A 25,667-nucleotide genomic window follows, 5' to 3' on the forward strand; every position below is an offset into this window, starting at 1 on the left:
GCTGCCCCGCCTTCCCCACCCCCTGTGCTGCCTGCACAGAGCAGCTCCACCCGCCGCGCAACAGAATAACCAATTTGTAACAACCGCGTAAATGCAGGGTTTTACTGGCAGGAGCTCGACTTTGCAGTTTGCACTGACTTGGTTTGCACTCCCGGGGTTGAAAATGTCAGAAAATTATTCACGTATTAGCCGTTCCTGAGTATTAGTCGCATTTCCGGTATGGGAGCAAAATTTTGGTCAAAATGGTGCGGTTTGCATTTGTGAAATTACTGTATACTACATCAGAAGTGCAGTTTTCCACCATAGGCCTTCACATACAGCAAAAATCTTGGTTTAGAATTTATTGCTGAATAGATTTTCATTTTCAATGCCCTTAATTCTGATGTGCTAATTGCTACCATTCCTAGACAGCATTTTACTATCATAATATTCTTCTGTTACATGCATAATTTCAGGGGTCAGCTTTCCAAAACAGTTCAACATGTGTATTTCAAGTTGATATTCCATATGGGTGAATGACTCAGAGTGTATTAAAATAATATTCAATTCCCTGAACCTTAAACTGAGAACCACCCCAGAATAATTTGATATACAAGGAAAAAAGCAAAATCCCAAATGGAACAACATGAGTAATGGAAATATATACCTGAAATCTCCATGATCCCCATATTTCACAAACATACATAGGATACTAATAACACCAAGGCTGTGGGTTCAATCCCTGTACAGGCCATTCACTTAAGAGATAGACTTGATGATCTTTGTGGGTCCCTTCCAACTCAGAATATTCTGTGATTTCTATTTTTATACATACATGTGCAGACAAAAACACACAAAATGAAAGAACAAAGAGGCAGCCATGAAGCAATCACATTTTGTATAAGATGCAGACACAATCACACAAAACATGGTATTTCATAGACTTACAGAATCATTAAAGTTGGAAAAAACCTCTGAGATCATCAAACCCTACCATTAACCCAGCACTGCCTAGCTCACCCCTAAACCATGTCCTCATTCCCTACGATTTTTGAATATGCCAATGGTGGTGATTCCATCACATTCCTGGGCAGCCTATTCCAATGTCTTACAACCATTTCAGTGAAGAAATCTGGGATATCTGCCAGCATTTAAGAAACTTATTTAAAATAAACTATGAAACAAATACTTCTATGATTGAACCTGTCACCTAGCCACCATCAAGATTTATCTGCTTTTTCTGTCACTTGTGAGAGAAAAGCTTCAGCAGGCAGCAGAAAATAATGTTAATAGCACAAAGATACTCCAAATTTTGCTATAAATACCTTCAATTTAAATTATAATTTTTCACATACTAAGCGATCTCAGTCAAAGCCCTTGCTGGTGGAATTTGGATCTCCCAAGCCAAAATCCTGCTGACCTCTTGTTCCTATAGGTTGGGTGAGAGACAACAGGCTGCAAGAACAGGCTGCAAGCACAGTCACAGTGCCCTCCAAATGTTTTTCCTGGGCATCAGGAAGGCATTCACTTTGGAGCAGAGAGCAATTATTTATATACTCCTAGAGGAAATAAAAAGAGCTGCTGATGTATGTCTCCAGCTGAGGTTTTGTTTTATGGTTCCTGGTAGCTGGGATTGATCCTGAGGTATTACTTTAGCATATCCTGTCAAAATCAGAAGGTACTACTGAGAGCTAGAGTCCCCATGGACCTGTGCAGAGATGCTTTCCTGAGTCTGTGTCTGAAAAGAAATTTGCTTCCTCTATCTGTCCCTAGACTAACAGGGCACAAATTTCCTGCAGTTATGCCTGAGTTACACCCCTGCTTTCCCTAAGCAAGTAAAACAAAAGTGTCCTGCTATCCACGAGCATGAAATAAACTGACCAATTCATCAAACAGAATCAACAGATGTGGGAGTAATATTTCACATAAGCAAATTCCAGAGACTTTTTTATAGCCATTCATACTATGATATCCTTTTACCTAATTTCAAAGCAATTACTGTAGCACCATATCATGTGTCCAGCTTCACATGAGATGCAGAGCACATGCTCAGCTCTTAGGAAGACATGGTATTGCACACGAACTACTCCAGGAGCCACTGTCTAGGGGCAAAGGCTGTTTTCCAAATATATTTTCTCTAATTCCTAACGCTCATTTTATGTAATAATATTTTTGGCACCCTTTTGAAGTTTTCACCACCTCTACTTTTTACCACTTCTTGTGCCCCTTCAGGATAAAAACAGAATCATAGAATCACAGAATATCCTGAACTGGAAAGGACTCATCAGGATCATCAAGTACCTGCACAGGGTACCCAAGAATTCCATCATGTACCTGAGAGTATTGTCGAAACACTCCTTGAATTCTATGAGGCTTCGTGTTGTGGCCACTTGTCCTGGGAAGCCTGTTCCAGTTTTCCAACACCCTTTGGTTAAAAAAACCTTTTCCTGATATCCAACCTAAACCTCCCCTGACTCAGCTTCATGCCATCTCCTCAAGTCCTGCCCCTGGTCACCAGGGCAAACAGATCAGTACCTGCCCCAGCTCTTCCCCTGGTGAGGATGCTGAAGACCACATAGAGGTATAATCTCATTTTCCTCTTCTTCAGGCTGAACAGACCCAGTGCCCTCAGCTGCTCCTCACATGGCTCCCCCTCAAGGCCCTTCACCTTCCTTGTGGTCTCCTTTGGATGTTCTCTAATGGCCTAATGTCTTGTTTATATTGTGGCACCCAAAACTGCCTCAGGACTAGAGGTGAAGCCACCCCAGCTCAGAGCAGAGCGGGACAGTCCCCTCTCTTGCCCAGCTGGTGATGCTGTGTCTGATGCCTACCAAAATACAGTTGGCCCTCCTGGCTGCCAGGGCACTGCTGACCTATGTCAAACTTGCCATAGACCAGGATCCACAGGTCCCTTTCCACAGAGCTGCTCTTCAACTTCTCCTTCCCCAGTCTGTATACACAAGCAGGGCTGTTCCATCCTCCTGGTGTAGAATCTGACACTTTTCCTTGTTAAACTTAATACAGTTGGTAATTGCTTATCTAAGTTTTTGAGGTGTCTCTGTAGGCCATCTCTGCAACCCAAATAAAATTCCAACCAAAAGCTCATATACCTGAATTTAAACTAGTAAATTGCAATTTTAGCAAAGCATTAAACTTTAGGCTCTCATATGTATCACAAATGGGAAGGCCAGTCAGGGCAAAGACCTATGGAAAAGCAATGGCCCAGTTCCTTCCCTCCTCACCTCATGCCACCTCATCAGAGGCAAGATCAAAGCAGGTCAGCTCTTCCACCTGATTTTTTCAAACAAAATTCATTGTGCAGTTGCAAACAAAGTGCTATTTATTTACTTATTTTGATGGATTATTTTATGAATAGCTCTCTATGTTTTTAAAACTTAGTTTATTTTTAGCTAGGGGGAAAGAAAAGAATTTGTATTTTCTGTGATGTGGGAAAACATACTTTTTATATCACACGTTCATTGGAGTGCATGAACCATTTTATCTGGGGGAAGCTGTCACCCCTCTTTAGTGTTAAACATCTCCATTCCTCGGGGAGTGCCGAAGTTCTCCTTTATGTTTAGTAGGGTAACACACCAGCGAGTGAAGGTTTGTGATTCTCAGCTTTATTGTAAGTAGGGATGATGATTAAAGCTACTCACAAACAGCATAGACCTTCTCTAGGGACTCTTAACAGCAATCCTGTGAAGTACATATTAACTGTCTATCCCTAGAATTGCTGCCTGTTTACAAATGCTTATTTTGCAGGCTTAAGGTGGTATGTCTGTAACTTATTAACAATGGAAGACCAAATCAAATGATTTTGGTTTCTGAAGCTCTTGACAGCACAGAAATAGTGACGGACACAACAATTTTTCATTCTCCTAAAGCATGTTCTGTTTCTTTATTCTTAAACCACCTGCAGCGAGATCTCAATTCCCTCTTTCCTTCCCAGCTGCTACTACTTTCTCCACAAAGTGCTTTTTGATGTATGTATAGAGTGCCTTACTTTTGCTGTACCTTTTCTTAATTTTAAGACAAAGTAGAATTGCAATGGTGCTATTTTGTTCAGTCCTTGACTGGTATCTTTTGCTGAGGTACGGTGTAATGCACAGCTGGTCCTTCTGTCAGTCCACAAGTTTTACAACCTCTTGGTTTGTTCAGCAAATAAAAAGAAAACCCAACTTAACAGCTTCATTTTGCAAAGCTGTAAGCCAAAAAGAAAATAGGTCAAGTTTTCTCAGAATTTAGTTATGTTTATTCATTAGTTATTAGTCAAGAGTAGTATTCTACTCTTCCCTGTAACGATCTCAATTAGCCACTGCAACATGAATTCCCCCAGCGCAGCCTAGCTCTGCCTTCCCTCAGTCTCCTTCCCTTCTCTCTGTCATGCTCAACCTCATGCGTACTCGCTGTCCCTCACACAGTTTTCCATGAGCAAAGTCAGCAAAGAAAAAGAGATGACCAAAGGACAACCTTGTATCCTTGGTCTCCACACCAGGAGAGCAGCAGCCTTTCCAGTTTGTTCTGTTTCACGAGCAGATCTGCACCAGTTGTTTCACACCTTCACCCCACTCTGATCTGTTATGGGCACTATTGCTTGGGATCTCCAGCTTTTGATCTGACTGCAATAGCCAGTTATTTATTTTGAGTGATATTTGGATAGAAACATCTTTCTACATCATATCTGTGGCATTTCTGGAAAATTACTCATTTGGTTATCTCTATTTTCATAGACACTGTGGCAATTACTTCTTGAAAGGTGAGACTTGGGAAATGCCCCATCCTGTTTTGGAGCACTCCCCAGTTACCGTGTCAGCATGTGATGTGTCTCATACTTGCTCTGCACTGAGGTCTGTCCACTGGTGCATGATTATAGTTTTCAGAGGAAGATACTCCCTGAGCAGATGAGCAGTAAACTACTTTTCTATATCCTACTTTTCCCTGTACAATAAAATTCAAGGGAACTGAAGGACTGATGCCAGCCTCACGTGTTGGGTGGCTGCGAAGAAGTGAGGATGGCTTGGGGCCTTGGGAAGCTGCAGTCACAGAGGGACCTTCATCCACTGCAGCAATGGAGGGGTAAATGATAACTGACATATGATTTTAAGCTGAATGTTTTTCTTGATAATATGACTATTCAAAATCCAGTGGTTTAGACTGTTTCTTGCCATGCAAATTTCTAGCTGTCTTTGTAGAAGAAAATCCATTTTTCTCCTGAAAAGTGCTCACAAAATGAACAATTGTGTTTGCAAGCAACTCCACAAACTTTGCATCCTACAATGAAAACAGAGGAAAGTAGGACTGGATGGGTCTTGACCACTGGCCACAGGGGCCACTGTGTGCCCTGATGTGACCTAGCATATCCAGGAAAAACAATCCCATGGGGAGGACTCCAAGTCCCTAGAGAATGGTTTGTTTTGAAACTCTAAGCAGTGTCTCCAGTTCTCATACTACTGGACTATAATGATCTTGTTATAGATAAATGGGCATGACTTTCTGAGGAAAGAGTAATCATTAAAGAAGAACCTCTTAAGAAAAACCAAAGTTCACTGTCAAAGAAAGATAATAACCCCTAAGTTTAACAGGATTTCTGTAAGACACAGGTTTCAGTGCATGTTTTTTGCTCTAAAAATTTACTTTTCCTCGATAAACTGGTTATCACTTCTTTTTCACCTATCCAACCAAATGTGACTTAAATCCTCCAGTGCCTATTTCTATGAATTTTTCACAGTTTCATAATGTAAAATAATGAAAAGGAATAAGAAAATAATTCAGTCATGTATTAGGATACAGCAAAGGAGTTGTTTATCATTTAGGAAAATAAATTATTCACAGAATTTATTCTGTCATCTGCGTTTTTAGAAGAAAAAAAATATCCTTCAGTACTGCACAGGTATTTATTTACCTGACAGTTGCACTTTAAATGATTTCTAGTGGAAAGCAATATACCAAATAGAGAAGAGGTGTTAGAAATTCTTTCCTTAGAGAAACACACATAATTTTATTTTATAATAATATTTAGAGGCTGTTGTTATGGATACTATGCGAAGTATACAACCTGTGAGGAGATCTTAATTTGGCAAGTTAAATCAAGTGTATTTTCCATGTATAGATCTAAGCATTTAGAGTAGCACTAACAAATGGATATCAACAAATGGATATCAAAATTTGCATGTGAATTCATATTATGTTACATAATATTATTGTTATTATGACACTTACAACATTGGACATATCTCAGACTCAAATACTGGACTTCAGCAGCAAAATAAGTGCAGAAGATGCAAAAATTTTAAGTACTCTCAGAATTCAAAATTTATTTTCTTCTTCTCAGTGATCAGTCAATCTCAGATCAAGGGTCAGGTCCTGGATCTGTTACACATGACAAAGGGTATCGAGCAGATTAACTCAGCTGAAGCCAGGAAAAACGTTCACGGTCTGATCACTGATCATCAGACTACATGATTCTAGTCTGGCCTCAGAAAGGGATGATTTCCATTATCTCAAACAGGCATTTACTCCAAATTGAAATTTCTCATTGCAAGGAAAAAAAGAAGAAAAATGGAAAACAAGCATGTAAAACATAGCTGTGGTGGCGAGAGCAGCTGCCTCCTAGGGAACTTGTAAATATGCAAGGTGTGGCACATACAGCATCACTTTTCTGCAGATTAGGATAAAACAGCAAGCAAGTACTAGAAGAGATGCTAAACTCTCAAGCTAATGGAATGTTAAATTAAGGTTTGTCTTTTTCCTAATTTCAAACTGAAAGATACAATGATATATAGTCATTCACTTAAGTTATGTCTCCTCTCTCCCTTAAAAGCAATTCTTACGCTCCCCACAATCAGGGGCCAGAAGGTACAGTAGTTCATGGAAAAGAGCATTCCTTGCAAGTTTTCCTGCCTGACTGCAGGAAGTCAGGCTGCAGCTCATTAGTCACACCCTTAACTTTGCTACCCTCAAGTACATTTTTCAGATGTTGAAGTGAGGCCTGAAATAGAACCTTAGATTCATACAGCTTGAAGTGGAAAAGTGAAACACTCAACTTGGAATTTCTTGTCAGGTCAGATATTGGAAGTGGTATTGAATCTTCAAAAAGTGAAGGCTCTTCCTTGGATTATCCTGGCTAAAAATTAGTTTCACAAGAGTTTGCATAAATAAATTTCTAAAAAATCTAATTAGTTCAACTAAATAAAAATACCAATTATTCCCACATACAGAATAACATCATGACACAATAAGAAGTGTTTCCATACTATTTGAAAATCTTTTTTTTCTCCAGAAATTGTATTTCTAAGTTATATTGTTTTTCCTGTGTAAGGTTTAGCCAAAGTGGTTATTCTGAACAATCCCATGACACGATCCTGAAAATGTGTCAGAAGACTATGGCATGATAAATACACAAATTTAAATTTCTAGCTTGATTTTCAATTTGCTATTCTATTAGTTTTTTCCTACTTTATGTAAAATACTATCATCAAAAAAAATCCACTTTTCTGCTAGAAAAAACATTTATAATTTTTTTAAAAATTGCTGCAGGCTTATATTTATACCAATAGGAATTTTTTACACTACACTTATTTTCCTGGAATGGATATTACAAGGATTTCCTTGTAATAAAACTCAGAGTTTCTTTGGTAACATGACTAGGAAACCTTCTGACTCAGATGATTATTTTTTCATTTCTTTATATTTTCATTTTTTTCCCAGGCTTCATAAACAGTTCTCCACCCTCTCAACATTATGATGTCTTATTTACATAATGCAGTTCAGCAACTCAAATTTAAGAAGAAATACCCTCAAGTGTAAGGGTTTTGCATCTTTTTGTGAATTCGCTTGATGATATATGATATCCATGGTTTTTCTGGTCAGCCCAACAAGCTGCATACAAACACCATTAAATTAGCCTCCTGCCAGACTGGTTGATGGTTGACCCCCCAGTAACTCCCTGTTGTAACAGCATAGCTATTGCCATTGCCATAGACATTCATTAGTAAGACCCTGTAGGTATTTGGTCTGTACAAAAGAGAAATATTAACTAGTGATGGTTGTATGCTTGGATACAGTTCTGATACATCTCTGACTGTTACCTGTTCTGACTCACTTTGTCTGATCCACGTAATGGAAAGTGGCTCATGGCTTTCTCACCTGGTTCCTCCATCTCACCACCCACAGGTTATAGGACACAATGGTGAACTATACCAACTGCTATATCTATATCCTGGCATATTGTTTTGGGTTTTTTGCTTGTCTTTTCCAGTTCATATTTAGCAATTAAAGGGGACTTTCAACTCACACTCAGTCTCACCAACATCAACTATAGAATTGCACAATCTCTACTGCACACACAGACAAAAGAGATCCTTCTCCGAAGAAATGAATGGGAACAGGCAAGACTTCAGGTCTGGACACACACTAAGTTGCTACTGACAAAGCAAGACTACCTCTATTTACTGTCTTAAGAAAGAGATGTAGGGATCCAAGATGTTAACCAAGACAAAGCTGAAGAAAAATTAAAACGCTATTAAAAGCTCTCACAGGTTACGTAATTTCTTTTTAAATTTATTTTCTTCACAATATACACTCCACCCTTCCTTTAGGGGTATGACTACACACACTACCTCTCTGTACAAGTTAATCCTTCAGGACGACAAGTAATTTCCTGTTCCTTTGGAAAATGTATTGTTACAGCATTAATGAAGATACAATGAATATTCAAGTATTTAAAACAAAAAAAGGGAAGGAAAACCTAATAATTGAATTTACAAAATTATGCCAAAGACATAGTTAAGATAAATGTTGCTGTTAATCTGGTTTACTATGATTCTCTAGTCCTGTAAATCCAACTAAGTCATATATGGATAAATAAAATAAGTAATTTCTCACACAAATCCATAGAAGCTATATTGTCTTTAGTAGAAATCAGTTAAAACTCAGTTTCTGACTGAAATTCATCCTCAGACAGTGCAGCACAAATCACACTTCCATTCATCTGGAGGTCCACTGGGTTTCCAAACACACCAAGGCTGGACTACAGGTGGTGGGGGAAAGCACCATAATTAGTTTTAGCCCTTCAGTTTCTTATGACCGCCTTGCATTTCAGAGATTCTACCAAGGAGCATGTTTAGCATGTGAAAGGACAACTGTAAAGCCTATTGCTGGCATTCAAGATCAGTTTTTAGCTATATGAAGAAATTGCTTCTCTGAAAATAAACTCACTAGTGAGATGACAGATTTGTACACTGAGCTTTCATTCCTTTCTCTCTCTTTTATTTTTTCTCTATTGCTCTCATTATTTGAAAATGCTGAGTTGTTGGAAAAGAGTTGAATCAAGTCGATGTGCCAGGCTAATGTTTAACCTTAGATTTACACATCACAAATAAAAAGGGATTGTACTACAGATTTCACTGCTAAATCCTTTATTTCAGCTTACCTGGCGGAAGCACCCACAGTTAGGGTCTAAGTGCATTCCTCCTTAACTCACCCTTAGCCACCTTTTCTTTAACTCCTTAGAACTGAACTGGATTAGAAAAAGTCTTCTGGTTGAAAAGTCTTTCTGTTTATTTTTTGCCATTGCTGAACTACAGATAAGCTTTAGCTCTGCTGTCAACAGAGTTAATCTGGTCAGAGCACCAGACATAGTAAACCAGAATCTTCCATCAGAGAATTACACAATTGGTGCAATGCCAAACTTTGCAGCTCCAGAAGTAAAAAAATTTGTGATTTGGGACTATGTTGTTTTTGCAGCACTATTTTTAATCTCTGCCAGCATTGGAGTCTTTTTTGCAGTTAAAGAGAGGAGAAAGAAAACTTCAAAGGAATTTTTGGTGGGTGGTAAGCAGATGACATGTGGACCCATAGCTTTTTCTCTTACATCAAGCTTCATGTCAGCAGTAACTGTCCTGGGGACGCCCTCCGAAGTTTATCGCTATGGGGCATCCTTTGTGCTCTTCTTTCTTTCGTATACACTTGTCATAATTTTTACTTCTGAAATTTATCTACCTGTTTTTTATAGATCTGGCATCACAAGCACTTATGAGGTAAGTAAAAATCATAAAATAAAGGCACTATTCTAGCATAACTAAGTATCATGCATATGTTTTTTAGAGAAAAATATTTGACAGAAAGCTTTCTGCAGTGTTTTGCAGAACAAATATATTGATATGCTAATTATTTTTAGAAATTATTTGCATTATTCAAACTAGTTATTATATTGCATAAGTTGAAATCAAAAGGGTCAGAGCTCCTTTTATGCACAAATAGCGCAGATAGGATATGGGTTTACACACAGCACCAAATTAAGTTACAGTTGGTAAACATTTAAGTGTATCCAAATGTTTCTGGTCCTTTGAGTATTCTGCTCTAGTTTAGCGAGACAGACTTTAAGAACAGCATTTAATACTATCCAATTCAAACTTAGTCTAGATATGCTAATTTTGGCCAAGTTACTATATCTAAATAGCTGAGGTGGGAGGAAGAGAAAGAAGGTGGCAGGCCTGTTCAGAAAATAAAAAAGAAACAAGAAAAAAAGTCAGGGCTACAGAATGATTTCAAGCATTCTTCAGGAAATGAAATTATTGACTTCTGAATTTTATAGAGTTTTTGCCTCACATTTTCCCTGGAACAAATTTTTTCTTCATAATACAGTTCAGTAGCAGCCCTTATAATCTGCACATCCTCAGGGCAGCCACTGACCATTTGGGATGGCCCCTTACTCACTTCAGTCAAATCCTGCAAGTTTGGTTGCTCCTCTCTGTGAGTAGTTTCAAGAATTAAGTTTAAGAAAGAATTGGATGATGAAACTGGGTTAGTTCACAAGGAACTTTCTGTTAACAGAAAGGCTGCTCATGCTCACTGAGCCCAAAACCAAGGAAGGGCTTTGGTCAAACAAATCTGCCGGTATTTGAAGTATTTTCAGGTCAGTGAAGAGTAAAATTGACCATTGCTGCAAGTAGTTTCATTTTCTAGCAGGTTTTGATCCAATATCAGAGAATTAATTTCTTTTGTCATCTGAACCAGTAAAAGTGTCATTGTAGACAGAGAGACCCTTCAAGCATGCTGGAAGGATGACTGTTTGCTTCATGAATTATTTTTAGAAATAGGTCAAGTTACATAAACTAGCTACATATTCATATGGCAGACTGTGGGGTTTATTATGCAAGAAGCACAAGACCAGCATAAGAAAAATGAAGAAAAAAGATGCTTTGGCAGTACGAAGTGCACAGCCTAGAGACTTGTAGAAGAGAGAAAACTTGTACAGCCCATGCCTAGCGCCTGCTGGAGAGCACATGGGACTATGCCCCAAGAAGACACTCCACTTTTGTCACTACTGGAGTTGATACCATTTCTGCTAGAGATGAGCTCAAGTTTACTCATTGTATAGTCAGAATATATTTTCATTTGAAGTCTAAATTTTTTTGTAGTTCTTGAGATCTTTCAGTTATTCCTGGTACAAAGCAGGTATTGATTACTGCAACCCAATATAGAACTTCAAGTACGTGATGCAGAGGAGAAGATTTCTTAAATGTGATTATCATTATGTGTAATGACAGTCCTGCTTTTCTCATTCACTACTCATAACAGCAGTGCCAGCTGCCAGTGTTCACTTTCACAGTAAGGTGCTACTTATGGCAAACAGAAGGGTAACATCTGTGTCACAGATGCTACATGTGCACTTTACTGAGATTACACTTTTTCCTAGTATTTGGAGTTAAGATTTAACAAGATTGTCCGTCTTGCTGCAACATTGATTTACATCCTGCAGACGGTAAGATAACATTAACTCTTTTTTTTTAATGCTAATTTCACGCAACATTGATTTTCACAGACTAGTCTCACACAGCACATTTTTTATAATGAGATGTTTTAATGAGCACTCTTTTTTTTTCTTAATTTTTTTCACTTGAACTATGAATGCTGAAAAAGAAAGTATGATTATATTTTTAACTGTCTAACTTCCCTAACTTTTCCTGTTAAGTATTAAGAATGCCGTTTTAGCTGACTTTAACACTTGGACATTGTGCTGTACTCTCACAGCACATTCTTGGTCTCATTATGTTCACTTGAAGCCTCTCTCTTCCTAAACAAGTGGATTCTGTCTTTCTTGAGAAGCTGGTCAAGCTTTACTGGGTGTGTTTAGTTACCCATTTATGACACTGAGGTGAATTATCCTATTTGAAAACTGCTGCACAAGGTATCCACAGCAGTGACCATCTTGAAAGGTTACATTAGTTGTATATTTAATGGAAAGATGAGATTTGATGAGAGATTAGGAGACATTTCCTGCTGCATTAATTCCATTTTAATAATTCCCAAACATTTGGCAATAGATTTTTATGCTTATTGACTTTGAAGCTTTGATTCTCCATCAGTTCTCTCAGATCTTACGTGTAAAGGGTATTGAATCAGTTATTTGAAAGGGATTGAATGGAAAAATGAAAATTTAATTTCTAAGATCAACAAAACTTTATTTATGTATAACTATTTGTGTTTTCTGGAGATACCCTTTTCTATATTTCATGAGGTTATTTTCTCATCTAATTGTTTTAGCAGTAGAGAAATAACTAATACAAAGACAGATAATAGTCCTTCCCTCAGAAAGGAATTAAACAAAAGATTTTAATTTTTAAGAGTTGAAAGATATATACAATACAAGCTGATATAAGGAAACCCCTAGACCTGATATTTTGTCAGACCCCTACTCTAAAAACAAGTTATATCACTGAGCATTCAAATGCATAAATTTTCTCCTTCAGATCCTTTACACAGGAATAGTGGTCTATGCTCCGTCATTGGCACTCAACCAAGGTGAGTTCTTATGATGTACTACACTGCTACTCCAAATACCAGAAGGATTGTTTGAGTAAATGAAGTAACAAAAACAGATAAGGACAAAAACCCAACCCTCCTCAAGGGTTCTATAAGAACCTTTTTGCCTTCACCTTGTAACTCTATATTTCTGACTCCCCAGGTTCCTCTCACACCCAAACATTAGCAGGAGCCTTGCGGCTGCTCTTCTGTTCTCCTTCCCACACAGAACCACCTGAAGATTTTGAAGCAAACAATTTCCCAACACCCTGACAAAGTTCACAGTACAAGCTGATGATCCAAGACCATACTATGTACTTTGATTCCCCCCATCCCTGTCTCTTGTATTCATGTTTCCACAGGCATTACTCTTTTCCCTGTTGCCAGAGACGAATGCTGTTCTGCTGTCTGTCCCCAGAGTTCTTCAATTAATATTTGCAAACCAGGCATAGAGCATTCATCACCATAGAAGGGATTTGTAATTTTACTGTCATAGGTCACAAGGAATCATCATGGCCCAAACCCTGATTTTATCAAAACTGATTGGGAAAAGATTGTGAGGCTCTTTTCATTGTTCATTATCTGAGTGGTACTCAGTATGTTTGATCCCACCTCTCACACAGCACCAAATTTTCTTCCTCTGTCATGCAGCTGAATTCCATGAAACTTTATGAAACAAAATGAACACAGAAAATTGTTTTAATGAAGCACAGGTTAGCATTAAATCATTTTTAGATGCGGATAATGGAATTTACTTAGGGATTGGGGTTTTTTGTCTCAGGATTTTTGGGAATCTCTGAAGAACTTGATTTCTCAAGACAAAGTTCTGGACTAAGAACAGAAGTGAAGTGTTTCTTATAAAACTGTTCCCTCAGAATGACATTTTTGTTTTATGCAAGTATTCTTAAGAATTACTTTTGCTTGAATAGCTAATTTCAATTTGAAAGAAAACAACAATGCAAAACAGTGTTCTACAAAATGTGAACAATCCAGCAAAGCTCCTAATAGACAAAAAGGATTAAAATTAATAGTTACTCTTATCCTTCTAAAGCTAAAGGATTATAGCTTTTCTGCTACCTTCCAGATGACTTACATCCATTACACTAACAATTTTGTTTTGATTGGTTTTACAGTCACTGGATTTGATCTCTGGGGTTCTGTAGCTGCAACAGGAATTGTCTGCACTTTCTATTGCACTCTGGTATGTAACAGGCACAACTGAACAATTGGAACATAGATGGTTAATTCGACCATCCTTTAAACATGACAGATTATCAGAGAAGGATGGTTCCTGTGGAGAGTATAGAGAGAAATTTCTTCTACACTCTGTGTTATAAGGAAATCTATTTGGAGGGGAAAATATCCTCTCTAATCTCTACTCTATGTCTCCATGTTTAAACATGTCTTGAGACAGAGTCCAGACAAGGGGGCAATAAGCTTCCCCTCTCATCTTTTGAGAAGGTGATTCTTATCTTTTATAAATTATAGGCTGAAGAACTCTGTAATGAAAATTGTGCTCAAGAACACAGCACTAAAACCTAGGAAGGATAATCAACAGGTCAGAGAGTTTTACTTTTGAGTGGAAGCAACATGAGACTCCAAATTCCAAAATAGACATATTGGCAGCAGAGCCCTGGAGCTCAGAACACAAAAACACAAACTAAATGTCATTCTCATTGCCACTAATGATTTTTTTCAATATATCACTCCACTTTTGTTGAAAACTCTTATCATGCGCTCTAGTACTAACTCGATCAAATATGAAAATAGCTATGGTAAACTTTCCACAGTGATTTTTCTGTTTTAGGCTAGTTGTAGACCACTGGGCTCTGAGAATGTATGGAGTCCTATGAGATGCATGAACAGGCCTAAACTCCCTAAGCTTTAGTTCCACATCATGATATGTTCTTCAAATGTATATAAAGGAGGCAGAAAAAAAAAACATTTAACTGAAAGTCAGATATTCTTCTGTACCAATGGACAAACTATTTAGGCTGTGAAATTTTCCATCTTGCAAAAATACACACTTTGTGGGAGAATTCAGAGCCCTGATTTGCTAGGTGCTGTACATACATGAGTTGCCAAAATAGGGAGTCTTTCTACATTTTTCAGTACTTCAGCAACAGGACATCGGGGGTATACAGTTTCTCTTTGTTTTAGGGAGGATTGAAAGCTGTCGTCTGGACAGATGCATTTCAAATGATTGTTATGGTGACTGGCTTCATGACAGTTTTGATTCAAGGAACTAGTCTGAATGGTGGATCGACCAAAGTCTGGGAAGATGCCCATGAAGGATCTCGGCTAAACATATTTGAGTAAGAAACAAATGCCGCAAACCATCCTTTTATGTATATGTAATGTTTAGAAACCATTCCCTCAGTAAGCCAAAAATACACAGACTTGTTATTAAACAACCTTGGTGACTCCAAGAAGTCCATTCCTCATCTCTTCAGTTGTTGCCAATGCATTTGGCCTTTAGAAAAGTTTAACTCTTTCAAGAAATCAAAGATCTGTTGAACTGAAAGGGAGAATTGCCATTTTTCCTTGTGTTGCTACAAACAGAGTCCAATTATTCCTTCCAATTCCATACAAGAATATTATGAATTGGAAGGGATCCACAAGTATCAACAAGTCCAGCTCTTAAGTAAACAGCCCATACAGGGATAAAACATGAAACCTTGATTCAATTAGCATCACGTTCTAGTCAACTGGGCTAAACTCAGTGGCTAATTGTATGTATCTTTCATTTTCTATTAATAAAACTGATGCTATGTTACTTGCACCAGTGCATTGGGATAGAAATCTGATCTTTCTTTGGCTGTTTGGGGCATTTATTGGTTAATCAAGGCCAGTCAGTGACAGAATCCAGCAGTAAGGTCGAATGTTATCTCTGTCCCGGCCAAGATACGGAGAACTGCAAAGATGACACATCCGAGACAGAAAGACTTGTATGAGTTAGATTTGCTGATTAATAGAATTTTGCTGTACAAAAGATAACACGGCAGCTGAAGAAATTTCTTGTAAAAGAAGTTACATCATAATGATGTTTTTTTAAATTTAGGATTTTTTTTAAGAGTTTGGTAAGCAACCTTGCTCCTTACAGAAGACAGGGTCCCAGGCAGGATGGCTTATAGGGTCTGATGTTTGAGCATAAGCACCCTTATAAATTTGATTAATCTCAGTTAAGGGATCCTTTGACTAGGTCTAAATGATATTTGTTTATCCTGACTTGAAAACAATGTGTTCCAATATAAAAGTAAAAAAACTTCCAAACCTGAACACATCAGATGCTGTCAGTTTTGGAAAACAGTATTACCAATGCAGAATTTTTTATGCAGATGGAAGGACATGATGGATAGTTCTGAAAAAATCACCTACCTCTTGCTTGAAAAAAAAAGTTTGAATAAAAAAATAAATTGTTTCTTTCTTTTTTTCTTCTAGCTTTGATGTTGATCCTTTGAGACGACATACCTTCTGGACAATAGTTATTGGGGGAACATTTACATGGCTAGGAATCTATGGAGTCAATCAGTCCACAATACAGAGATGCATTTCCTGCAAATCAGAAAAGCATGCTAAACTGTAAGCTACCTGCTATTAACCCTGTCCTGCAATCGATCAAGAACTGCACTAAGTTTGTCAGTTATACTAAATAAATACCGGGATCCCATTAGGTAGTAGTAAATTAATTTTACTCTGACAGTCTTACTACCTCTGGCTCAAAATGACTTACGTATATGAAGAGGAAAAAGAAAAATCTATCTTTTGCAGCTTATCAATTTATGATCAGGCTGATAAACTAATCCTTAGAAGAAGAGTACGGCAAAGATGCCAACACAGAAGTTGTGCTCCCTACAACCTCACTGTAAAAATGTATCTATTGGAATTGTGTTTATATTATACTGGATTAAAAGTTATGACTGATTTAGCGGGGTGCTACAGACAAGGCATTACCTAAATAAAATTAAATCTTAAAAATTTCTTAAAATTCTGCAGCATTAGAATAATCAGAATCAATGAAGGACAAAGTGAATCTTCACAACATAGATATACAGGTCTCCAGCTTGCTACCTATCTCAACTTCAGCAGTAGTATATGCATAGCTAGACATATTCTACTAAACAATCACATTTTTTTCACACACCTTGGGCCAATTGCTTGCATATGTGGCTAAAGAATAAAGGTGATAATTTTTTCCTTTTCCCAACAGTTATCTTTTCTGCTGTCTGTAAACATATTAATTTTTCTGAAGGTCATGACTGTTTATATGAATTTAGCCTGTAGAAAATTCAGTGTCTGAAAAATATTTAGAAGTCACACTAATGAGAACATCACTAGTAACAAGTTGGGTTAACCTTTGTTTCCCAGTGGCACACTCTGAACTGGTCTTAGCAATAGATCTTGCAGAAGACGAGGTCTAAACATGATGTGAGTTCTATAAAATCTAGCAGGTATCAGAACCTGCAGGATTCCTGAACCACAGCCACACAAATCTTCCTAGAAGATACTGTCACCAACTTGTAAAAAACAACCAAGACTGTTACTTTACATAGTAACATTGGAAGTAATATTCTATGTGCTCTAAAGGGGGGACAACAACAACATCTCCCAACAGGCAAAAATCTGTTCTTACAAGGGACAGGAATTACAGATCCAGAACTGAGTGCAGCCCATTTTGCATGGAGGTTACTTGCCTCTTCCAATTCTATGGAGTTGCTTGGAAACTTTATCTTTGTCCTACAGCATAAGGATGGTGTACTTTTCCTTTTTCTTTATTTTTTAATGTTGCTTTGAATTATGCAATTTAATATATAATCAGTTTGGGTTAAGTAATCTCCCCAAAAAGTTCAGAATAAATATCTTGTAACAACTTTTTTATTTATCTTCCATTAAACAGTTTCTCTCTTTTGCTTTAGGGCACTTTACCTGAATTTACTGGGACTTTGGACAGTCCTAGTGTGTGCAGTGTTTTGTGGATTGGTGATGTACTCTCATTACAAGAGTTGTGACCCTTGGACTGCTGCTTTCATTTCAGCTCCTGATCAGGTACAGATGTCCATTACAATAATTAGGAGCTGCTTTGGACTCAGATATAGCACATATCAGGACAGTTTAATTCTGTCAATGCTCTATGTCCTTTCAGCACTCAGGGACTAAGGTGGGTGCCAGACCAGGGCTACAATAATATCTGTTCTGGCACTCCTGCAGTACAAATTCAATTGAGCATTTTTGCCAAAAGACATACCCTTTGCTCAAAATCGGAAACCATGTAATTTGGGAAAACATCAGAATTTAGCAGCATGCTCATCAGCATAACATACTTCTCTTCCATTACCTAGGAAACTCTTAATTAATTTCTTGTGTTGCTCTTGTGCTTCTTCTATCCCAGCTCATGCCATACTTTGTTATGGACATTTTTTCTTCAATGCCAGGAGTCCCAGGACTGTTTGTTGCCTGTGCATTCAGTGGAACACTGAGGTTTGTGAATCTGAATTGGCTTTTTAGATGTTTATGGTAATTTCTTGAGGATCCAGAATGAGGTCAAAACATGAAACTCTAAGAAAAGCCAAGTTGTTCTTCTTAGATCATTCTAGGAGTTGTAGTTCTTTATTGAATTATGTTTTACATACCTGGAGATAATTAAAAGACATGTGGATGTGGCACTTAAGGACTTGGTTTAGGGGTAGACTTGACCATGCTGGGTAAACAGTTGGACTTAGTGATCTTAGATATCTTTTCCAACCTAAATTATTCTAAGATTATGTTTATCATAAAGTCTAACTCAACATCTCCAGTATCTTTTTATCCCAAATACATTTTAGATTTATGTTATCAATACAGACAAAGTACAGAAAAACTGAGTTTAACTTCCCAAAATTCTCTTGGTTGTTGCTCATGGTGAAATTGTCTTTACTTAAGATAACTGCCACAATATCATAGTCAGGGGTATAAATGTTTTCAGCCAGTCTATGTGAGCTGTATTCACCAAAGGTAGTCTCACTCACCTAGCTAAAAGAGTTGGGCCATTCATAGAGGATCAGGGTGGGACTAGTGGTGACTTTCACATCCTTCAATTTGTAAGGGAGTAAAGTTTTAATTCTGGAATGTCTATATTTAAGGTCTTTGCACACTTGTGAATTCAAGGGTCAGTTAAGATGTGTTTCTATCTCGTTCTGTGCCAGAACAAAGCAGAGCCCCCAGCAATTGCAGAAGTAGCAGAAACCTCCCCATTTAAAGTAGCATGAAAAATACTACAAATCACACTTCTATAGTTCTTGGAGAGCATTAGTGCTGAGAAAGAGGAAGCATTTCTCTATAAATACAATTTGATTTCAGATTATATTTCTTCCTATTTAGTTACCATTCTTCTCCCTTTCTACAGCACCGTAGCTGCCAGCATCAATGCTTTAGCAACTGTTACCTTTGAAGACTTGATCAAGAAAGGTTTCCCAAATCTCTCTGAGAAGATGAGCACGTGGATCAGCAAAGGTTTATGTGGGTACTCTAGATGAGACCCATTTCTTTAGCAGCAAAGGGCACTGCATAGAGAGACTCCCCCAGAAACACTTGTACTTTGGAAACCTCCACAGGAATGTAATACTTTACAAACCCTCAAGGTGAAAATCAGACTGATGTTTCAGTAGCATTAAGTATCAGCATCATATGGCAGAGAAAAAAAAACAGAGTAGCATTAACAACCACCACTCAAAAATTACTGGAAAAGTTTGGTCTACTGAAAATATAAGAAAACACTTTTCATAACACAGAAAGAATATTAATGTAGTTATTACCACATTACTCTATAGTAGTATTTATTTAAAATAATACAGTAAGCAATTTCTATTCAAACTTACAGTAATTTCACGAATACAAGCCGCAGCAATTTGACAAAAATTTTGGTGGAAACCCGGAAGTGCGGCTAATAGTCGGGTGCGGCTAATATATTAATAATTTTCTGACATTTACAACCCCAGACGTGCCAGCCAGAGTGCCAAGCCAAGCACCGGCCAGTAAAAGCCGGTATTTCGCAATTGTTACAGTGTTACCGTGTTGCCCTGGCTCCCTGCAGGCAGCACGGGAGGCGGGGAGAGAGGCGGGAGAGCTCTCTTCTTCCCTCCTCTGCTGCAGCCCAGGGGAGGAGGGGGGGGGGGGGGCGCCGCCATTGCCGCGGCCCCGGGAGCCGACGGGGGGGGGGGCGCCGCCATTGCCGCGGCTCGGGGAGGACGCGGGGGGGCCGCGCCGCCATTGCCGCGGCCCGGGGAGGACGCGGGGGGGCCGTGCTGCCATTGCCGTGGCCCGGGGAGCCGATGGGGGGGAAGCGCCGCCATTGCCGCGGCTCGGGGAGGACGCGGGGGGGGCCGCGCCGCCATTGCCGCGGCTCGGGGGGGCCGCGCCGCCATTGCCGCGGCCCGGGGAGCCGACGGGGGGGGGGGCGCCGCCATTGCCGCAGCCCGGGGAGGGGGGGGGAAGTGTGCGCCACCATTGCCGCGGCTCGGGGAGGAGGCGGGGTGCTTTGTCTGCGCCCGCCGCCGGCGCCACGGGCGCGGGAAAGCTCCGTCCCCACCCGCCGCCGCTGTCGTAGGAGCGGGGGAAGCTCCCTCCCTGCCTGCCACCGCAGGGCAGCGCCGACCCGGGGTGACCGAGCCCAGTGGCAGCGGCGGCTGGCCCTGAGCGGCAGCACCGGGCTGGGCCACCCGGCCCCGTCAGCGGCCCCTAGCGGGCCGAGCCTGCACAGCCTTAGCTCAGCCAGTAAATCCCGCCCTCCCGCGGTTCTGTTACTAATTGCATGCGGGTCCTCGCTGCGAACGACAGAGAGGCTTATATTCGTGTGCGGCCTATCTATGGACAAAAACCGAAATATTTGCCAACACCCAGAGATGCGGCTTATACTCAGTGCGGCTTGTATTCGTGAATTTACTGTAGATTATTGCATAAGCAGGTTATTATGCTTTTCAGAGAAAAAGTATGAAAACAAAAAAGTAAAAAAGTCCACAAAATGTCATTAACATATCAAGCATCCAACACTACTTTAATATTTAGGATATTTGTTACAATTATTGCAGTAAGATCATAACCTTTTTTTGAATACCATAATAATACCATAAGAATTCCATTAAAGTTCATAAATATCATGAAAGTACCAAACACATATATTTTTTTATTTCTGTAACTGTTTCTAATCTTCTCTTGTTTTTTTGCTTACTACTTATTTTTCTCACTCTGGACCTAGAAAGATAATTTTTATGTCCAAAACCAAGGTGTGCTAGCATAGAAGATTTGGTTGGTTTTACTCTGCGTATAGAATTTCACCTACCATGAAGTTAAAACTGGTGCCAAGGGAAGAAAGTCATGATGTTTTATCATTTCTCAACTCATTTATTAGATTAATTTAAAAGTGATATTTAAGGGCAACAGAAATATTTCTACATGAGGCATGACTTCTAAATTAATTTCATTGCTTTTGTTCTACTTTGTAAGAAATATCAATCAACCAAAACCGCAATGAGACTACACACAAGACACTGCTGCGTGTGTAATGGTCTACTCTAAACACCCAATAAGAAGTGCAAATTCCTCCATGCTGCCTGGTCATCTCAGACACTATTGAGCTAGAAACCATCTCTTAACACCAGTGCTATTAACCAGCACTGAGAACCTTGTTGCCTTATCTTTCCCAGGTGTATTATATGGCGTCCTATGCACTTCGATGGCTGCAGCAGCATCGCTGCTGGGAGGAGTTGTGCAGGTATTTCTTGCTTCCAAAATGCAATGAATAGTATAGGAATGAACAGAAAATGAACTGAGAAAATAATGCTGCCAGCTCTGTTGGCTGCTAGATTACCTAAACCATTTCTGTGGACATTTTGCTGAGAGGAATAAGTAGGGAAAAAAAAATACCCTAACTCCTTCACTATTGACTCACAGCTAGGAAACAATACTGAGAGTGATTCTCTCTTTAACTGGGCCCTGAAATCACTACTTATCCCTTCCCCCTCACCATTTTCCCACTGAAAATTACAGACCAAAACCAGAATTTGGCATGCTTCCCCTCAGTTGCTGCCCTGAGCTTGTCTTTCTTCTCTGCACCACAGGCTTCCCTCTCCATCCATGGGATGTGTGGGGGGCCAATGCTGGGATTATTTACTCTGGGAATTGTGTTTCCCTGTGCTAACTGGAAGGTAAGGAAACAAAAATCCTGATCTAAAAGAAAATCTCTTGGTGTTTTTTGGTTAAAACTCCATTTTGAAAATTATTTGGGTCTTTGAGCTGTTTTTCAGATTTAGTGCCTGAGGATCTAAGCTCTATTTATATATGCCTTTTCCCTGCCTAAATTTATCTTGCTGAATCTAAGTCTATGCAACTGTGGAATAATTGGTGATTAGATATGTGAGAGTTTCCTTAATTTTTTTTTTTGTTTCTGAGTTTCATTAAGAAGAAAAAATTATTCAATACTTGCACAGAGTGATTTCAAAATCTTTGTCTTCATTCTTTCACTCAAGACACAACATGAGCTCATTCCATATTGCCCCATCAGGATTCCCATCAAGGTTAGCAGAAGTAAAACTAAAATCTGTACCACAGCTTTAATCACACTTCTGCTTCAACTTTTATAAATAGAGGGCACTAAAACACCATATTTTATACCTTAGTTGAGAGAGAACAGAATTTATTGACACCATAACCCATCATTACCTACTCCTGCCTAATTCATGTTCACAGAAAAGCACTTTGCACACATCATCTTGAACACTACTTTTCTATACTTTCCAAGGGTGCTCTCGGAGGCCTCTTAGCTGGGATCAGCTTGGGTTTTTGGACTGGTACCGGCTCTTTCATTTACCCTGCACTACCAACAAAGTCCATCCCTCTGCAACTGTCTACCCTCAACTGCACCCTGGCTAACAGCACCGAGGCACTGGTAACACCAGCTCCCATGGTGGCTCCAGAGAGGTACTTCTCCTATTGTAACCACTTAAGCCTAAGTTTTGCCAAGTGTGCCACCCCAGCCTGCAGCTGGAGTGCAGGCAAGTAACCACAGAGCAGGCTGGGGGTGCAGTTGATGCCAGATGGCACACCAACTGAAGCATTTTGCTGGCACACTCAGCCAACAACTTAAATGCAGCTGTTTCTTATCACTAGCTGCTTTTGTCAACTCTTCACAGGCCTTTGCTGGCAGACACCTGGTACTCCCTGTCCTACCTATACTTCAGTGCCATCGGCTGCATGGGCTGTGCCATCACAGGGTTGTTGATAAGCTATATAACAGGTTGGTGTTCTAAACATACATAGGCATATATATATATATCCATATATATATAAACATGCTTTTGCATAAGCTGACTCAGCTGTTAAAAAACCTTTTAAAAAGTCCAGTAGGTGACTTAAGACACAGACTCGGAAGAGGGGCTCTGATCGTACTCCCCTACCTCATGATCTGAGGCTCCCAAGGCTCATACCCAGCTATCCATAAACTCACTTATTATTATTTTCTTTTTGCAGGGCCTAGTAAAGGAGAAGACATCCCACCAGTGTTAATTAAGCCAGTCTGCAACCCATTTTGCTTTTGGTCCAAAAAACTCAAAATATTCCTCTGGTGTGGTGTGCAGCACGACAACCTGGAGGTGAGTGCCTGAACCCATCAGCTCGGCCCTGCTGTGGCTCAGGAGGAGTGGGAACACGTGCATATGCCTACATGATGGCAAGTGCTGAGCACAGAACCAACCAGCTTTCAACATCTGGTTTGAACTTACGAAAGGGATGCTGCATAAGCACCCCTAAGACTGGAAATGAGATCAGTCAAACCAGTAATAAGTTCCCTATTTTTCCCATTTCCATCAAATATAGCCACTCAGGCTCTCCAAAAACAAACAGCCCTCAGGAAAGCCAGGAGCTCATGAAACAGGGTCTGACCTCCCTCTCCCTGCCCTCCTTGCTCCAGTAGTGGAGTAGGGACAAAGCTGGGCTTTACACACTAGACAGTTAAGCAGGCTATCGCCTTCCAGTAAGCTCAGAGAAAAAGACTTTAGAACTCATATGCTCATGAAGTTCTCTTGCTGCTGCCATCCCCATCATCAGAGCCTCTAAGGCTTCTGCCCTCTGGAGCAGCACCAGAGAGTAACAATCAGACAGTGCTGAACTCACCAGCACCTGAGTTGCTCCTTTCCACCTCCACCTCCTCCACAGCAACAGGTGTCTCAAGGTTTTGTAGCTCATTAAAAAGGTATACAGAGTGAACACCTTTCTTCTTGCACTTTTTAAATTGTTTTAACAATCTTCCTTTAATCAAAGGAAAAAGGCAGTGAATACATGCTTTAACCTACAAGGGTATTTTCTTTATTTTTTCAGATGGATTTGGACAAAAAACTGCCTAAAGGTGCTGCAAATAAAACCAGAACAGATTACACCTCCAAGAATAATACCAACAAAGAAAATATTCACCAGATCCGTGGTTACAATTCTGAGGAAAATTCATATACAAATATAAGCAGAGAATCCTACCTCTAGAAGCTGAGGGACAAGGGATGTTTAATCAAACTTTAGTTCTTCAGCTTCAGAAATTAATAACTTCTTTTACTGTGCTTACGAGCTTGCACGTGACTAAGAGGGAGCAATTGCTCTCTGTAACAATAAAAGCCAGATTTTTATTTACGAATTTCTTGGCAGACCTGGGAAATGATCAGACAATCCAAATTGGGTTTTGGAAGCATTGCTATTTCAGAAGAAATGTTTAAGGAATTTTGCTGTGGAAGCTCCCACTCAGACACAACTGCAATACAACTGCATCACTCTATTCAGCAACTCATGGTTGAAGGGAATGTGCAAAGGCGAACTCAAAATGAACTAAGACTTTGGAGAAATTTGTAAGATATATCACTAAGCTGAGTCTGTGAGCTGCCCTCTGATGGAGAGAGGTCAGGTTGAGCCTACACACAGGTATCACAAAAAGTCTCCCCGAGGAACCTTGTATACACCAGACTGGTCTTTCAGTCACCAAGATAACAGTGTTTGCTTCCTCTGGGGAATTCAAGCTTTACAACTTCTCATAGTAAAAGCTATAGGACAGAGTAACAAATTTTACTTTGAATTCAGGATAGTTCTTTATCTGTGTTAGTTTTCATCTCAAAAGGATCCACTTTCATGCAATACAGAAAATAAACCAATATTTAATGATGATCATGCCTCCTAATTGATAATTCATGCTGAATTTTGAAAAAAAAGGACACATAATTAGGAAAAATATTCTGTTTGATACAATATCTTGGAAACAGAGCCCACTCAGTGCTCTCTTTAAGTGAAACACATTTCTTCTAAAAATTGCTGTTTTTAAATAAAAGTCAACAGATCACTTCTCATCTTGACAAAATTCTGGATATTCTAGTTTTTTAATAAATATATTTGATTTTAAACCAAATTCACAATGAATGAAACAGACTGAATGAAAATATCAAAGATGACTCATGATACATTTAGCTTGTATGTCTTTGAAGAGTTACAACATTGCTTTTGCTTCATCAGCAATTACCTTTATGGCGTAGATGTATGTCAGTCTGGTCCTTGAAGTAACTTCCTCTGTGTTCATGCCCTACCCCTGGAAGGTGGTCCTGGGATTTTAATCCGAGAACAGAAATCGCAGTCTGTAAATGATACTCCCTTGCTTGCGTGAAACAGTTTGTCAAGAAACTGAGAATAAAGTCAATATTTGTGTTAATCCCGTTTACACTGCTTTTATAATCTCATTAAAACTTGTAGCTGAGTCTGGCTAGCTGCTTGCTGTCTCATGTGGCATGCCTTCCCTCCCTGCTTCCATACTTGGGATTGTTAGCAAGGCAAAGATGGAAACTCAGTAAATACTACTGTATCATTTATATCTCATGACCACA

At 39.3% G+C, this 25,667-nt stretch overlaps 1 protein-coding gene across 1 annotated transcript; it reads left to right on the forward strand.

The window, feature by feature from the left end:
• The first annotated feature begins 9,662 nt into the window (after positions 1-9,662).
• On the forward strand, positions 9,663-25,010 carry SLC5A12 (solute carrier family 5 member 12). The gene is made up of 15 exons (XM_033063072.1): positions 9,663-10,019; positions 11,681-11,746; positions 12,735-12,786; positions 13,920-13,987; positions 14,947-15,101; positions 16,228-16,368; positions 17,703-17,832; positions 18,176-18,264; positions 19,169-19,281; positions 21,465-21,532; positions 21,879-21,965; positions 22,559-22,737; positions 22,950-23,053; positions 23,287-23,408; positions 24,133-25,010. Exons 1-15 carry the CDS (start codon positions 9,663-9,665, stop codon positions 24,289-24,291), a joined length of 1,890 nt encoding a protein of 629 aa, XP_032918963.1. The 3' UTR covers positions 24,292-25,010.
• The last annotated feature ends 657 nt before the right edge of the window (positions 25,011-25,667 follow it).

This window comes from Catharus ustulatus, chromosome 6 (assembly GCF_009819885.2).
Source record: "Catharus ustulatus isolate bCatUst1 chromosome 6, bCatUst1.pri.v2, whole genome shotgun sequence".
In the NCBI taxonomy this organism is placed as follows: domain Eukaryota; kingdom Metazoa; phylum Chordata; class Aves; order Passeriformes; family Turdidae; genus Catharus; species Catharus ustulatus.